This window comes from Mobula birostris, chromosome 26 (assembly GCF_030028105.1).
Source record: "Mobula birostris isolate sMobBir1 chromosome 26, sMobBir1.hap1, whole genome shotgun sequence".
NCBI classification, from domain to species: Eukaryota; Metazoa; Chordata; class Chondrichthyes; order Myliobatiformes; family Myliobatidae; genus Mobula; species Mobula birostris.
In genome coordinates this window covers 23,718,024-23,735,914 of record NC_092395.1, presented here as the reverse complement: position 1 = coordinate 23,735,914, position 17,891 = coordinate 23,718,024, and the positions used below count along the sequence as shown (strand labels likewise).

At 43.9% G+C, this 17,891-nt stretch overlaps 1 protein-coding gene across 1 annotated transcript in view; it reads right to left on the bottom strand.

The window, feature by feature from the left end:
* Positions 1 to 17,891, bottom strand: part of cers1 (ceramide synthase 1) — a 53,038-nt gene that overhangs the window by 11,524 nt on the left and 23,623 nt on the right. The window contains exon 3 of the mRNA XM_072244303.1: positions 1,289 to 1,469. Within this exon, the coding sequence (XP_072100404.1) occupies positions 1,289 to 1,469 (181 nt within the window). The remainder of the gene's footprint in view (positions 1 to 1,288; positions 1,470 to 17,891) is intronic.

Genomic DNA, 17,891 nt, shown 5'->3' with positions numbered 1-17,891 from the left:
TAAAAGCACCCATCTCAGCTCTCCTGCTCGTCCACCTATTCTTAACTGTTCCAACTGTTGACCAACTTTAACTCTGCATAAAACTTGTGTTCATCCAAAACTCTGCTCCTCATGTCTTAACTCCTGATAACCCAACACTCCAGTACACTGTGACCAACATTGGCCCCTCCTCCAATAACACCTTAATTTAAAAACCCTTTTCTTGGTTTGCACACCAGTCACTGGGTGAAGACCAACTCTCAGCTCCTCTACTACCGTGTTGTAACTTTCCCAGCCGAAGACACCTTCTGGGTCTCTGCTCTCCTCCAATACATGCCTCAATTTTAGATTGTAGGAAAAGTATTAAATAAACACTAGTTTTAATCTACCAATGACATTTCTCACAGGCAAAAAAAAAGTGGGAGATTTAAAAAAAATTAATTTGCAGGATGTGGTCATCTCTGACGAGTTCAGTGTTTAGTGCAAAGTCTTAATTGCCCACGAGGGGGTGATGGTGAGACACCTTATTGAACCACTGTGGTCATTCTGCTGAAAGCACAAGCACAGTGCTGTTGGGGAGGGAGTTCCAGGTTGCAACCTTGTATTAGTATTTCATTGCATTCTTGATTTGGTTAAAATATTTAGAGGGTTTCCTGTATACTGAAGAAACAAGCCTTATGGCTAAATTAATTGTTTCACTTCATTAACCAGGTTGTGTTTATTTGTGTATCTATATATTTGTGTAGAGGTTTAGCACAGTAAAAGGTTCTTCTGACCCAATGAGCCCAACCTGCCCAATTACACCCATTTGACCAATTAACCTATTAACCTCACCGGTGTTGCAATAACATCATGATAACTACTGTGATACCCTTTCAGGTAGAGGAATGAGGCTGCTATATTCCTGTCTACTTTTGGCCGTTAGCAACTTGCCAGGTTCCTCTGTCCACTGGCCAAAACCGGTTCTCCCTACACTGAAGCGTCATTCACTCATGATGAGTGGAACAATTTTTAAGGAGATAAGGACAATATTCACGTCATGAAGAAATGAAGTCTTCTAATCACATTCTATTATATAGTGATGCCCTCGTAACGATTTTTTTACAGCTGATACCTCTCCAGGATTGCCCTGGAATATCTGGGAATTAATGAATTCTTTGGTAATCACTGGTAGAAAAATAATATTTTAGTATTGAGAGTCTTTTCCATTTCCCTTCATGTTAAAAGAAACTGGGGGTTGATCAGATGCAGAAAGTCACAAGATGAAGCCTCACAGATCTGGCAACCCAACACACACATCCATACTTACCGGAAGGCGTAGGAGAAGGCAATAAGAGCCAGTGTTATCACATGATGGATCAGCATCACGACAGAGTCCTTTCTCCAGGCATCCATATAAATTGTGGCATAGATGGCATGTCCATAGAAACTACACTGGACCAGGTAAGCGACTGCTATGTCTTTTGGGACATCATTTGATGCTCTCCAGTCTGAAAATTAAGAAAATGGTAACTTCTTTGGTTCATACCAGGCACACTCCTTTTCTTACTAAGGCATCACACTCATTTAATAATATTTGGTTCACTGTGACCATACCAGGGCTCACGAAAGTGGGCAGTGTATGGGATGAGCAGCAATACAAAATTTTCCAGTTCCCCGGGTTAAATTATAATGATTGCAGAATAAGCAAGTGAAGCACAGGAGAAGCTGCCTACATCAGCTCCCTTGGAAGAACTGTCTCCACACGAAATGTTGGAGGAACTCAACAGGCCACAGGCGGCAAGTATGGAAAGGAATAAACAGTAAATGTCTTGGGCCAAGACCCTTCATCAGGACTGGAGAGATAGGGGAAAGAAACCAGAGTATGAAGCTTCTTCCCCCTTTCTGTCTGGTCCTGATTTTTCCAGTAAGATGGTGGCATGTTTCGTCGCAGTGGCTTCTATGGGGTCAACAAAAAGTGCTACCGTCCTACTTAAACACATTTTTAATGATTGCAAGATCCTGATGTACATTAAGAACCTAAAGTACTGCAGGCTTACACCATCAGCAAGTTGCTCGCTGGCAGAGATAATGAAGGAGGTACGCAACATGCCTGACTCGAAGAAGCCTTACAGTCAAATCTATGAGTGGCCATCTTGATTACTTTTCTTGTGATTGCAAGACTCTTTTGGATGTTGTTAATGTGATATGCTGCAAGTTCAACTCACTGATTAATTGGCTGAGAGCAGGGGCGGACGGCGGAGGAGCTGCATGGGCTCGGTCATAGCAAGGATTAGGCCCCAAGCCATGGTGTCGCCTGGGAGAGGCATCTGAGCTGGTGTGCTCCACCGGGAGCAGCATGGCACAGCATCCGGACTGGAGCCAGTGCTGCCCCCTAGTGTTTGCTCAGCTGCTCTATTTTGGTCAACTGAAGATTTCAATGGACTATATATATTTTGCGTGGTTATATTTTACTGATATTCTGTAAGTGCTTGTTATCTTGCATATGCGAGGACTAGGCCTCAAGCCGCAGTGTCGGCTGAGTGAGGCATCTCCACTGGGGGTGATGTGGCATGGCATCCAGGCCGCAGTCGATGCTGCCCCCCCCCCCCGCAGTGTTTGCTTGCAGAAGATTAGCTTTGTTGTGGTTGACTGTAGATTGATGGCGCAAGTTTATTGTGTGATTGTGACACTGTTTGTGCTTGTTAACTTGTATGTGCTGTGTGTGCTTTGTGCTGTGTATGACTGTTGGTATTGTGTTTTGCACCTTGACCCCAGAGCAATGCGGTTTTGTTTGGATGTAACTCACGAGTATTCATACACGGTTGAATGGCAATTAAACTTGAATTGAATTGAAGGTTCTCGGCCCAAAATGTTGACTGCTTTTTCCTGTCCATAGATGCTGCTTGACCTGCTGAGTTCCTCCAGCATTTTGTGTGTGTCATCCTAGATATCCAACATCCATAATTTTTATAATTTCTCTCTCATGAACCTCTTTAAGGATACGTACAATTGCCTTTTGAAAGTTCCTGTTAATCGGATTCTGTTATCATTTCAGATCATGCAATTACCTTAGCAACAGATTTCAGCAATACTATGCATGAAGTAATTTCGCCTCCATTTCCGCTTGGTCTTCATGCCAATTTTTTTCACATCATTGTTAATGTGCTCAGTAGTGAAAGGAAACAACTTATCCTTCCCTTTTATCAGAATTGCCCTTGGTTTTGATCTTCTCTATTAAATCTCTCCTCAAACTTCTCTGATCAAAGACTAGCATTTCCATTCATTCCACAAGATTTACATCTCTCACTCCCGGTAAGCCCCATGCCCTGTTCTCAAAGTTCAAAGTAAAATTTATTATCAGAGTACATCCATGTCACCAGATTCTTTTTCCTGTGGGCATACTTAGCAAATCTGTAGAACAGTAACTGTAAACAGAATCAATGAAAACAATCCGTTCAAACGCAAATATAAATAAATAGCAATAAATAACAAGTATGAAATAACAAGATAAAGGGTCCTTAAATTGAGAGCATCGCTGGTGGGAACACCAGAAATAGACTGAGTGTGGTTATGCCCTTTGTTCAAGAGCCTGATGGTTGAGGGCGAGTCCTGAGGCACTTGTACCTTTTACCAGATGGCAGCAATGAGAAAAGAGCATGGCCTCAGTGGTGAGGATCTTTGGTGATGGGTGCTGCTTTTCTCCGGCAACGTTTTGTGTAGATGTGCTCGATGGTCAGGAGGGCTTTATCCATGATGGGCTGAATCCACTACCTTTTGTAGGATTTTTTGTTAAAAGGCAGTGGTATTCCCATACCAGGCTGTAATGCAGCCACTCAGCATTAGCAATGCTGAAGTTGGCCGAGGATTTTGATAACATGCCGAAACTCTGCAGACCCCTGAGGAGATAGAGGCGCTGTTGTGCTTTCTTTGCAATTATATTTATATTATGGGTCCAGGCCAGATCCTTTGAGATAGTGACACCCAGGAATTTAAAGTTACTGACCCTCTCCACCTCTGATCCACTGATTAGTACTGGCTCATGAACCTCTGGTTTCCCTCTCCTGAGGTCTACAATCAGTTCTCTGGTCTTATTGGCATTGTGTGAGAAGTTGTTGTTATTACACCACTCAGCCAAATTCACTGCACCGGGGTTAACATCAGTCTACATTATACACAATGCAAAAACATACAGGAATGTCACTGATGGGAAGATGCACCATTGGTTACCTAGCACTTCAGGACTACACTGAAAGGAACAAGTCGCTGATTTTTAAAGAGGTGATCCCAATTTCAAACACTGTCATGTTGCATTCTGAACCTGCTGCAAGTAGGAAAAGGAGCCATCAGCATCTGGATAAGTTAAAGGGTTGTCACGATTGGAGAAAATGAGAAAAGTAAGTCCTGAAAAAGGGTCTCAGCCCGAAACGTCAATACATCCACTCTTCCATGGATGCAGCCTGACCTGCTGAGTTCCTCCAGTATTTGCAGTGTGTTGCTTTGGATTTCCATCATCTGCAGATTTTCTCATGTTTGAGAAAAATAAAAATTTACATAGGATCAAAGCCAAGGCAAAAGTTGGCCATCGTGGTTATGGTTGAGATGGAGGATGGGAGAAGTTGGGGAAGGGGTACCACAATGAAGATGGGCTGAGAGCACCAGGATGACAACCTTACCTCATAACAATCCCCGAAGAGAACAGAGATCATCACATCATTATCAATTGCTGTGGGAGACGGTGCCAATGTCACATACACATGGATAAACACACAAAAATATGGCAGCAAGCCTACATGGATAACCACTCAAAGACAGCCAGAAGCACAGAGGCACGGTCCTCTGCACCTGTGATATCACTGTTGACCAACAGGTCTTGACATTCTTCTTCCATTCTCCAATTCCAACTCAATTTATACTCCGCCTCCACCTTGCTCATTATTTCACGTTTTTCTTTGTAATACTTCATCTTGCCACACCCTTATCAGTTTACCTTTCATTTATCTTACATTTCATCAAGTTAATAGTTTCTCCTTTGTTTCTACTAAATCCTCTAGATAAAGGAAGAGTGAGGGGAGACATATATCAAGGGCCAGTTCTTTTGCAATGAGCATCACTTTCCCTGTGCAACCTGTAGGCTGATTCCGACATTCCTCTCTCCTGCTGCCTTTGTGGTTCATTGGTCATAACCTCAGGGCAGCCCATGAAGTGACAACCAATGGAGTTCCATAGAATTACAGTCACTGCTCTCTAAAAGGAAACACGGCCCTCACTGGCAGCTCAATGTTACCCAATCAGTTTAAGGCAGAGCCATGTACAGTTAAAATCAATTTACCCAGAATACCATCTCTTTAAAGATCTGAAACAAAAAAAAACAAAAAGGAAAGAAAGTACAGCAACTTTGCACAAACTAAGCAGGAACTCTTTGCCAGAGATGTGGTGAGCGGAGAACAATGACACACAAATTATGAGCTTCACTTTAATCTCAGTCACCAGCAGCTGTTAGCAGGCTTGACTGATCCAATTACAGCATGGCCATCACTATATGCAATTCATCAGAAGCACATTTCACCGTATTATCCCACCAATGTTTTAATACCCAGATTACCATTGAGGGACAGCTTATGCAATGCTAGTTCCCACTAGATGGAGGGCTGGAAGGAGGAGTTACTGAGTCAGAATCTGGTCATTTAGTGCTGAGGCGAGGAGAAATTCTTTACTCGGGGGAAGGCTATGAATCCATAAACCTTTATGTCTCAGACAATTACGCTCCGTAACTAAGTACATTCAAGACCGAGTCTGAATCATGTTTGTAGAGATGAAACAATGGGTCGCAATGATCTAATTAAAAAGCAGAACAGGTGTGAAGAGGCCAAGGGATGTAGGAGAATGAGGGGAGATTTGATAGAGGTATATATAATCGTGAGTGATATAGACAGGGTGAACGCAATCAGACTTTTTTTTCACTGAGATCGGGTGAGAATAGAGGTCATGGGTTAAGGGTGAAAGGTGAAATGTCTAAAGGAACATGAGGGGGAACTTCTTCACTCAAAGGGTGTTGAGAGTGTGGAATGAGCTGCCAGCACAAGTGGTGGATGTGGGTTCGATTTCAACATTTAAGAGAATTTTGGATGGATACATGGATGGCAGGGGTATGAAGGGCTATGGTCCGGGTACAGGTTGATGGGATGAGGCAGAATAATAGTTTGGCATGGACTAGATGGGTCGAAAGGCCTGTTCCTGTGCTATGTAACACAAGTGCACTGCTATCTAGTGGAGTCTGTTTCAAAATAAAGCAGTAAGCCGTGGAAGTGGGCAACCCACTCGACAGACTCTCTGCAGCTCCTTCTGACACAGAATCCTGTCACACCTCAGTGACTGTACAGGGAAGGATCCCAGCGAAGCAGCATCTGAAGAACCCTTCCGTTCAAACGCCTGGATATCTGCACTTGGTTTAAATGTTTTAAGTACAATCATTTACTTCCTGAGCTACAAATTGCAAATTATTTTGGCACAGTACATTGTTCTATTTAATATCATCAAGAATGCATTTTCTTCATGAATTTATTAGGCATTTTCTAACCTTCTGTTAAGTAACTTTTTTTTAAAGAGATGAGGAACTTCTTTAGCAGAGGGTGGTGAATCTGGAATTCATCACCACAGACAGCTCTGGAGGCCAAGTCATTTGGTTAATTTAATGCAGAGGTTGATAAGTTCTTGATTAGTATGGGTGTCAAAGATTACGGGGAGAAGGAAGGAGAATGGGTTTCAGACATTATACATCAGTCATGATAAAATGGTGGAGCAGATTCGATTGGCTGAATGGCCTAATTCTTCTCCCAGGTCTTCTGGTCTAATGTGACTGAATATATCAGGAGAAAATGTTCCTACTGACTGGAGAGTCCAGAAGACTCAGGCATATGATAATAGCCAAAAGAAATAACAGAGAAATTAAAAGAATTATTATTATTAAACCACAATCAGTTAAAACAATCAGGAATGTGCTGTTGAAAGTTGGAATCTGACCAAACTCTAAATAATCCTTCAAAACTGGCTGAACCAGGGATGAAGTGCAGGGAAGTAGGTTTAAATGAGCTCTCTCAGAGAGATGGGAAATGCACTAATAATGGATATGTATTAGTGTCCTCTAACTGTTGTGTATGACATGATAACGTCAGAACTCTCAACCACATCCCTCAACTCTCTCCGGGGTTGATTCATTTTTAGGATGTGGGCAGTACAGGCAAGGCGTTGTTAAGGCGAATATGAACTCATTTATGAGCCTCCTCTGGACTCGCTATCAAGGACTCTACCTTAGCATTATTTATTTATTATTTGTATTTTTATATATTTGCACAGTTTGTCTTCTTTTGCACATTGTCAATCTTTGTGCACGGTTGTCATTAATTCTGTTGTACTTCTTTGCACTACTGTGAATGCCTGCAAGAAAATCCTGGAAATCCAGGAAAATCCTGCCTGACAAACCTATTACAATTTTTTGAGGAAATTACCAGTAGGCTAGACAAGGGAGATGCAGTGGATGTTGTATATTTGGATTTTCAGAAGGCCTTTGACAAGGTGCCACACATGAGGCTACTTAATAAGATAAGAGCCCATGGAATTATGGGAAAGTTACATACGTGGATAGAGCGTTGGCTGATTGGCAGGAAACAGAGAGTGGGAATAAAGGGATCCTATTCTGGTTGGCTGCCGGTTACCAGTGGTGTTCCGCAGGGATCAGTGTTGGGGCCGCTTCTTTTTACATTGTACATCAACGATTTGGATTATGGAATAGATGGCTTTGTGGCTAAGTTTGCTGACGATACGAAGATAGGTGGAGGGGCTGGTAGTGCTGAAGAAACGGAGAGTCTGCAGAGAGACTTGGATAGATTGGAAGAATGGGCAGAGAAGTGGCAAATGAAGTACAATGTTGGAAAGTGTATGGTTATGCACTTTGGCAGAAAAAATAAACGGGCAGACTATTATTTAAATGGGGAAAGAATTCAAAGTTCTGAGATGCAACGGGACTTGGGAGTCCTTGTACAGGATACCCTTAAAGTTAACCTTCAGGTTGAGTCGTGGTGAAGAAGGCGAATGCAATGTTGGCATTCATTTCTAGAGGAATACAGTATAGGAGCAGGGATGTGATGTTGAGGCTCTATAAGGCACTGGTGAGACCTCACTTGGAGTACTGTGGGCAGTTTTGGTCTCCTTATTTAAGAAAGGATGTGCTGACGTTGGAGAGGGTACAGAGAAGATTCACTAGAATGATTCCGGGAATGAGAGGGTTAACATATGAGGAACATTTGTCCACTCTTGGACTGGATTCCTTGGAGCCTAGAAGAATGAGGGGAGACCTCATAGAAACATTTTGAATGTTAAAAGGCATGGACAGAGTGGATGTGGCAAAGTTGTTTCCCATGATGGGGGAGTCTAGTACGAGAGGGCATGACTTAAGGATTGAAAGACGCCCTTTCAGAACAGAAATGCGAAGAAATTTTTTTAGTCAGAGGGTGGTGAATCTATGGAATTTATTGCCACGGGCAGCAGTGGAGGCCAAGTCATTGGGTGTATTTAAGGCAGAGATTGATAGGTATCTGAGTAGCCAGGGCATCAAAGGTTATGGTGAGAAGGCGGGGGAGTGGGACTAAATAGGAGAATGGATCAGCTCATGATAAAATGGCGGAGCAGACTCGATGGGCTGAATGGCCTACTTCTGCTCCTTTGTCTTATGGTCTAAAAGAAATCTCAGAGTATATGTATTTTGATAATAAATCTATCTTGAACTTTGAACTCAATATGACCCTTGGGGAGGAGGCATTGAGTTGGATCTGTTGGTTCCATGCTGTGATGATGAGAATTCTTGGATTTAGCCCCAGTGGCAATGAAGCAACAATGACATCTCAAATTTAGGGCTGTATGAAACTTATTCCAATCAGAAAAGCAAGGAACCACCAGTACTTAATTCCTATTCTGTACTGAGTTAACTGTCCTAACCAACTCCTTTCCGATTCAGCTTCCTATCAGAGGAAATTATCCTGCGTTCTCTCAGCAAATCCACCTCCCTAAAATGGGGCCTCTCTGTCACAAGCGTCTCCATTTTTCAGATAAGGAACTGGCCGTGGGTGTCCTCCCTACTCAAAACCATCAGCTGTCCTCAGTACGATGAATCACTGAATCTGTAGGAATTCCCTCAGTCGGAAAGAACCGACACCAGAACTCTGTAGGGTTGACAGACTACAGCAAGCGACACAAGTGTGCAGTTATAGTCCATGTGCAAAGGGAGAGACACTAAGTGGATGAACAGTTCACAGACATTTATTAAGAACTCTGAAGAATTAAAGAAAAATTAGTAAATGCTAGGCCAACAGGGCCATTAACAAAAACTCTCAATCTGAAAACTAATGCCAACGCTGCGGGTAGGAAGCAGTAACTTCTTACTAAATGAATGGTGCTCCTTTACAGCAGCAATCAAAACAGCGGCCTTCCTTCCCACAAAATGCTGGAGGAACTCAGCAGGCCAGGCAGCATCTAGGAAAAGAGTACAGTCAACGTTTTGGCCCGAATTGTCGACTGTACTCTTTTTCCTAGATGCTGTCTGGCCTCCTGAGTTCTCCCAGTATCTTGTGTGTGTTACTCGGATGCCAGCATCTGCAGATTTTCTCTTGTTTGTGATTGGCGTTCTTTCTCAGATAGGGATAAAGATAAGCAGGAAACATAGACTTTCCTGTGCCTTTGGTCGAATCTCAATGAGAGTGGAATTAGAGGAAGGGAGTGAAACACCACCACAATGAACATAAGAAATAGGAGCAGGAGTAGGCTATCTGACCCATGTGCTATTCAATAAGATCATGACTGATCTGGCCATGGACTCATCTCCACCTACCTGCCTTTCCCTCATAACCCTTAATTCCCCTACTATGCAAAAATACATCCAACTTTGTCTTAAACGTATTTACTGAGGTAGCCTCCACTGCTTCATTGGGCAGAGAATTCCACAGACTCACCAGTCTCTGGGAAAAGCAGTTCCTCCTTATCTCCATCCTAAATCTACTCCCCTGAATCTTGAGGCTATGTCCCCTAGTTCTAGTCTCACCTACCAGTGGAAAAAACTTTCCTGCCTCTATCTTATCTATCCCTTTCATCATGTTATATGTTTCTATAAGATCTCCTCTCATTCTTCTGAATCCCAGCGAGTACATTGAAACACTAATTGGCTAGAATGTGCAAACTCGTGAGAGTGATTGCCAGACCCGTTTTGCGGCTCACCTGCGAGGGCATGTCTGTGGTTGTGAGAAGGCCCCCCTCCCCAGGCGCAGCTCCCGAAACGCCAGAGACCTGTGCCTTCTGGAAGTCCCGAATGAGAGACTTGTCCAGAATGTCATGACTGGAACCCAAGAACATTACTCAGGACCATACCCCTTCTATCTGGACCCTGCCCCGCACCCGGCAAGAAGCCTGGAGGCATGGCACAGAATAGACCAGTGATCCATCCACCAAGCGGGAAGGAGGGGAGGAGGTGATTGGAGCAAGGGAAGAAGTCACCAGTTTGAGCTGCGAAGCATGGAACACTGGGTGGATCTTCGTTGATGATGGTAGACGCAATCTATGAGACTTTGTTGATAGCCTTCTCCACCATGAATGGTCCTGTGTAGCGTGGGGCCAACTTACACCTATCAACTTTTAAGAGGAAATGCCCAGATGCCAGCCAGATTTTCTCCCCTGGCTTGAGAGGCACAGCTGATCAGCTTGCCGGGCATGTGGTTTCTCAGTAAACAGCAAAGAATCCCTGGACCATCTCCGCGTGTGTTTGTATGACTGGACAAACTGTTCTGTAGCAGGAACTCCCACGTCAATCTTCTGGTCAGGAAAGAGCAGTGGCTGGAACCCTTTCTGGCATTCAAAGGGAGACATACCAGTAAAGGATGACACGAGGTATTCTCTGCCCAAACCAACTGGGAGCTCCGGAATGAGGGGTTGTAAGAGGAAAGGCAATGAAGGGTTGTCTCCAGCTCCTGATTCACTTCTCAGTCTGGCCATTCGATTGGGGGAGGGAACCAGATAAGAGGCTGGATTTGGCTCCCACAAGAGAACAGAAGATCTTGAACTGTGGTCCTCAATCAGACACTATGTTCTGAGGGAAACCATGCAGCCTGAACATGTGCTGAAGCATGAGGTTGGAGGTCTCACAGGTCAACGGGAGCTCAGGGAGAGCAATGGTGTGGGCAGCCTTGGAGAATCAGTCCACAGCCACCTGAATAGTAGTGTTTTCATCAGATGGGGCAGACCAGTGATGAAGTCCACTGAGAGTTGGGACCAGTGGTGGTGAGGCATAGGCAGAGATGAAGTTGTGGATGTCCTGGGACATTGATGGCCACCAAAGTTTCTCATTTGATAAATTCCAGGGTCCATTGAATTCCGGATGGCCATCCAGATGGGAGGAGTAACCCCATTCCAACTTTCTGGGGTATATTGTAGCAGGGACAGATAGCCAGTTGGGAGGTCACCCTCCTGGGCCTGGATCCAACTGTTGGGGGCCCTCATCTCCACCTCTATTCCCCAAATTACTGGAGCAGCAATGCACGAGTGAGGAAGGATGGGCTCTGGGTTGATGGTGTCTTCAGACACAAAAAGCTGCCAGGGGAGAGCAGTGGCCATTGTAATCTTGCCTCCGGGACAGTAGGTGACGGTGAAATTAAACCAGGTGAAGAAGACAGCCCAGCGGGCTTAACAGGAGTTGAGTCTCTTAGCATCCGGAATGCAGGAGAGGTCCTTGTGAACTGTCCATACCAAAAAAAGGATGCTCTGCCCCCTTCAGTCAGTGTTGTCATGCTTCCAGGCCTCCTTGACAGCCAGAAGCTCTTAGTTCCTGACATCATGGATACATTCGGCCGGAGTCAACAACAGGAAAGAAAGGCACAGAGGCACAGAAGAACACTGAGAGAGTACAGCTACCATGCCTACATCTGATACATTTCCCTTGATGACAAATAGCTGGGATGCATCTGGGTGCTGCAGGACCGGGACAGTGGTGAAGTGTCACCTTAGTTCTGAGAAAGCTTGGCTTCGTTCACTTGTCCAATGGAATCTTGCAGAGATCTTCTTAGTGAGTGCATTCACGGGAACTGCAATGGAACTGAAGTTTCTGATGAAGCGGTGATAAAAATTTGCAAATCCCATGAAGCGCCGCATATTTTTCATTGTAGATGCTTTGGGCCACTCTGTGAGTGCCTCAGCTTTACACGGGTCCATTTTTACACTGGAAGGGGTGATGATACAGCCCAAAAATGATACCTGCTCTTTGTAGGATTCACACTTCTCTGACTTGACATAAAGGTTATATTCGAGAAGCCTTCAGAGAACCCTTGCACATGCGGGACGTGTTCCTGACAAGAGCGGGAATAGATCAGATTGCCATCCAAATACACAAAAACAAACTGATTCAAATGTCCAGGAGCACATCATTGACCAGCAGGGACATTGGCCAGATCAAATGGCATCACGAGGTACTCATAGTGACCAGGGGAGGTGTTGAATGAACCAGGTTGTAAGCATTGTACAGATCTGTTTTGGAGAATACAGTTGCTCCTTGGAGATGTTCAAACACAGAGGCAAGCAGGGGAAGAGGGTAGCGGTTCTTCACTGTGATGTTAAGGGTGCCAATAAAATCAATACAGGGATGGAACTTGCCATCATTCTTGCCCATAAAATCAAGAAAATGCCTCTGCTGGCAAGGCTGATAGAATGATAAATCCTAAGACTAATGCCTCCTTGATATACTCTTCCAAAGCCAGTGTTTCTGGATGAGAGAGGGAAAAGAGCCAGCCCTGGAGAGGCCGAGTACCGGGTGCTATTATATGGCTGGTGTGGAGGCCATGAGGTGGCCTTCTTCTTACTGAAGACCTCAAAAAGGTCAGCATATTCAGCCAGAACATTAGAAAGGTCCACACTAGCAGTTGGCACCAGAGGGGACAGACTGACAGGGGCTTAAGCCGGAACCAAAGAGGTAGACAGACATGCCAGGCCCACTCTTGGAGCATCTTTAGGGACCAAACAATCCATGGGTTATGGCGATAAAGCCAGGGAAGGCCAAACACCAGTGGCACGAGATAGAAGGAGAGCTGTTCTCCATGTTTGCCTCCTAGCACAAGTGGGAGGGATACTTTGGAAAGGTGGATCTTGCCAGTGCCCAGAGGCTGACCATCCAGAGCCTTGATATCGATATCCTCTCTCAATTGCTAAGCCGGAACTTTCTATCTCTGAGCCAAAGAAATATCCATGAGGTTCCTGGCTGCCCCGGAATCAGTAAATGCCTTAAGTTCATGTGTCTGGGAAGGCCATGACAAGGAAGCCTGTTGGTCAAGACAAGTGTGCAGTTATGGCCCAGGTGTGAAGGGACAGACACTGAAGCAGATGAACAGTTCATAGGCTTTTAATAAGAACTGTGCAGAATTAAGTGAAAAACAATTAACTGCTAATAAAAGCTCTCAAACTGAAAACTAACGCAAACAATGCAGCTAGGAAACAGGAACTTAACACTAAATGCATACTGCTCCTTTACAGTGTCAATCGAAATGGCAGTCTTCTTTTCTGGGCAAGAACAAAGATAAGCAGGGAGCGTAGACATCGCTGTGCTTTTGGTCAAGCCTTGACAAGACTGGAACGTGAAGAAGGGAGTTAAATACCATCTAAGTGAAGCACTAATTGGCTAGACCGTGCATACTCAGCGTGATTGTCGAACCCGTTTCATGGCCCCTCTGTGATTATGCGCAGATGCAGCAGAGCTCGTAGTTGTAACAGTGAGTTTACTAACTGTGACTTGGGTAGGAGGAAACAAGATATTGATACAGCATGATCCTTGTAGGGCCTTTACAACTTAAAGGGACATTGATCTTTGACTAAACACACAAACCAGAGCTCATCTGCAGTACGATTTTTATTCCATGTCTCACAAATGAAAGAAATATTTCCCTTTCATTTTTTTGAAATAAAAAAAATATTTCCCTTTCATGACCTCAGGAACAGCCAAAAGGACTTATGGTTAAATGAATACATTGGAAGTCTAGCTACTGTTGCATATTTGAAATGCTATATACAATTTGGCCCCAGCAAGCTCCCCATGCAATAATCTCTTGGTTTTCTGTTTTAGTCATGCTGCCAGAGATAGAAATTGCAGCCAGAACACTACGGAGAACTTCTACCAAAAAACTGTCCCAGGATCTATCGCATCCACCCCAAAGTGCAAATAGGATCTTAGTTTAATATCTTACCCTTGATACAATTCCAAGATCATCACACTGCCTCAGAAGTACACTGGAATGTGTAGGGAGGATACCAAACAGCAAGTTCCTCATGTGAGAGAACGTGATGCTTATGTTCAAGAGGCCTCATTTTAGGGATGCGGAGTTGCAGAGAGAACGCAGGATAATTTGTTGACTTTGTTTTCAATGTAACCAGTTGGGAAGACTCTGATCAGGGAGCACTCTGGAGGGAATCAATAAATTAAATGTGTCCTGAGAGTACAATAAATTATTCCTGTACTGGGGAAGGGTTGACTGCAGGGTGATATGAGGAGTGTACTCCGGGGTAGCGTTTGAGGGAAGCTGAGGTTTACAGCTTTTATTTAGTTACTTTACAGACAGTATCTTTAAAGATTCGTAATTAGGATCTGAGCTTCAATGGGAAAGATGCTGTTTATTGCAGATTTCTGAAGCCTTTGGAAAACAGAGGGGAATCTCAAAGTTCAAACAAATTTATTATCAAAGTATGTATATGTCACCATATACAACGCTGAGATTCATTTTCTTGCAGGCATTCACAGTAGACACTAAAGAAACACAATAGAATTAATAAAAACTACAAAGATGGATAAACAACCAGTGTGCAAAAGAAGTCAAACAATGCAAATAAAAAGAAAATAATAAATAAGTAAGCAAGTAAATAAATAACTTGTGTTTTTTTAGGATATGCATTGTAGAGTCCATAGGTTGTGGAATCAGTTCAGTGTTGAGGTGAGTGAACCCATGGACCCTGTGTGCAAAGTTCTCCAGCTATGCCAGGAGTTTGACATGGTGGCAACATGCTTCCAGGTCAGAATCTTGTGCGACGTGCAAGGGCTGGCATTCCCATCTGCTGTGTGCCCATCTGTTAGATGGGTGGAGGTTAACAGCAAGTGATGGCGGAACAGATTGGTCTGGATTTGTCCTGTAGCTATTTGAGGAAATGAAAAAATGGGGCCTTCTGTCTTCAGAGCGGAGTAACACTCCCATCTCTCGCAGACACCCCACCCTGCAAAAACTCATTTCAGGGAGGTAGCACCATCAATTTGCGGGAGACTTCCGGGAGAAGTGGGATGTCTGCAATAGAGTAGCTCCTTAGCAGCTAGCCAGCTAGTTTAAATAACGTTAGCTATGCTAATGAATGAATGACACCTGTTAAACTCACCTCAACATGTCTTTTACAGTCTTAACCCACCATGGGCAATAGAAAAGTCACTGTTGCAAACAGTGCAGCGAGCAACACTGTCATTATTTTGACCCCTATTAGGCAGGGGTACACTTTAGTGTAGTCTGGGGTGACGTAAGTTTTATATTTTTTTTTGGAACACTCTGCCATGGCGTGCTGTCGCTCGCACTCTCTCTCTCTCTCTCTCTTGTAGTCGCTCGCACGCTCTCAAGCGCTCTCGCTCGCTCTCTCTCCCTATCTCACTCGCTTTCGCTCTCATTCGCTCTCTCTCGCTCTCTCACGCACACGCGCGCTCTCTTGCTCGCTCTCAAAAAAATTGATTTCCATGATATTGTATATAATTTACGGGCATCAGGGAGCCATTATTAATATGCGGGAGACTCCCGGAAGTTCCAGGAGAGGTGGGATGTCTGCTTTCCCTGAAGACTATTTAAGGAAACGGAAAAATGGGTCTTCAGTCTTCAGGGAGGAGTATTGCTGTCTCGTTTGGCTGTATTCATGAGTATTCGTGTATGGTTGAATGACGACTAAACTTGAATTGAATTGGATTGAATGACTGTGAAATCTTTTCCTATCTTTCACCTTCCTCTGCTTACCCTGAAGACTTGCCTTTTCAGTAAAATTACCCCAGACCAGTTAGAGAGCAGGTCAGAATATTAACCAATACTAACATTGGACCTGAGCACTGGAAGCAGCTACGATGTTCGCTGTCAATCCTTGCAGAAGATATTTCGGTGGCATACTTAGAACTCTCTTTGCCAGCAAGATACACATAGATCCATGGAAATCCAGGAGAGTCAGTTCTGTGCAGATTGTTACCAATAATAACAAAAATTAAATTCCCCGCAACAGCTCTCGGCGAGGTATAGAAATATCTGTAGCTAGCAGCTGGCAGGTTTAACAAAGAACTGCTGAGACTGTGCAGTGATTCATTAAAAGAGCCAGTTCCTATTGAGCTCAGGGACTAGGGAAGGATTAGGAGAGAGACATGTTACAAGAAACAATGCCAAGAAAAATTGTTTTTTAAACATTACCCTTCATATCACTTTGATACCCCAAAGAGTTTAAATATCATGAACAATGAATTATATTTTGATACTGGGGTCCAGTCTGTGGATTCATGATAGCTCTGTGTGTAAAGCAAGATCTCACACAAGGCAATGAAATAAATTCAAAATTAATCTGACCTTTCTTTTGCTAGAGTTCTTTTTTTTAACTGGGAGGTTGCTGGCCAGGTGGAAGAGCTCAAGGCCGCTGCCAGGCAAACAACTTCTTCCTCAATGTCAACAAGACAAAGGAGGTGGTTATCGATTTCAGGAGAGCTCATGTGACTCACCCCCCCCGCCCCCCCTTACATCGACAGCATAGCAGTGGAAACTGCAAGCGTGTCAAACTCCTGGGGGTGCTCATTTTGCACAACCTTTCATGGTCCCAGAATACATTATACACAATCAGGAAAGATCACCAGTGCCTCTACTTTCTGATGAGGCTAAACCGAGCTGGACTGTGCACATCTCTACGCCAGTCCTTCTACAGACGCACGGTAGGGAGCATCCTAACATGCTGCATCACTGCTTGGTACAGAAACTGCACCGCAGCGAATGGGAGGGCTCTACAATATATATATACATACAGAAAGGTGCTGGGAAAGGGCCGGTAACATCATGAAGGATCTCACCCATCTTTCTCATGGACTGCCCCACTCCCATCGGGGAGGAGGCTACACAGCATCCACGCCAGGACAACCACTCAAAAACAGAAAGTTTCCCCAAGCAATAAGGCTGATCAACACCTCCACCCACTAACCCACCCCTCCACACACCCCAGCACCACCATTCTTTCTGTGAGTCACCTTATCTACAGACACTGCTTTACAATCATACAACTGCTTAGACATACAGTCAATGTATATAACCTATCTTATGTATTTATAATTATTGTGTATTTTTATTATTGTGTTCTTTATCTTATTGTGTTATTTTTGTGGTGCATTGGATCCAGAGTAACAATCTTTTTGTTCTCCTTTACACTTGTGTACTGGAAATGGCATTGAACAATCTTGAATCTTGAATGATTCAAATCCCTGATCTTCATTCAGTTCTTTAATAAGGCAGCCATGGTGTGGCATCTCATCTGAATCTTTGGATCGTTTGTGTTGACCTCCGGTGTCTGTTTGGACCCCACAACCTTCTGACTCAGAAGTAGATGTTCTATCAACTGAGTGAGCCTGACTACAGGTTATCAACAAAATTGTGTACTTGCTATAGATTTAACTTTACAACCAGTGTCTTCCCCATTACGTGTGATCCTTTACAACCTGTAACAAACGTCAAATTTAGATAACACCACAAATGTAGTAAAAGAAGGGAAGCTGGTTCGCAGAAGCATTCTGAAAGGACGATGACACCCAACTACAAAACATCGTCTTGGAACCATTGTCAAAGAGGTAGTCTTTCAGAGCACCTTAAAGA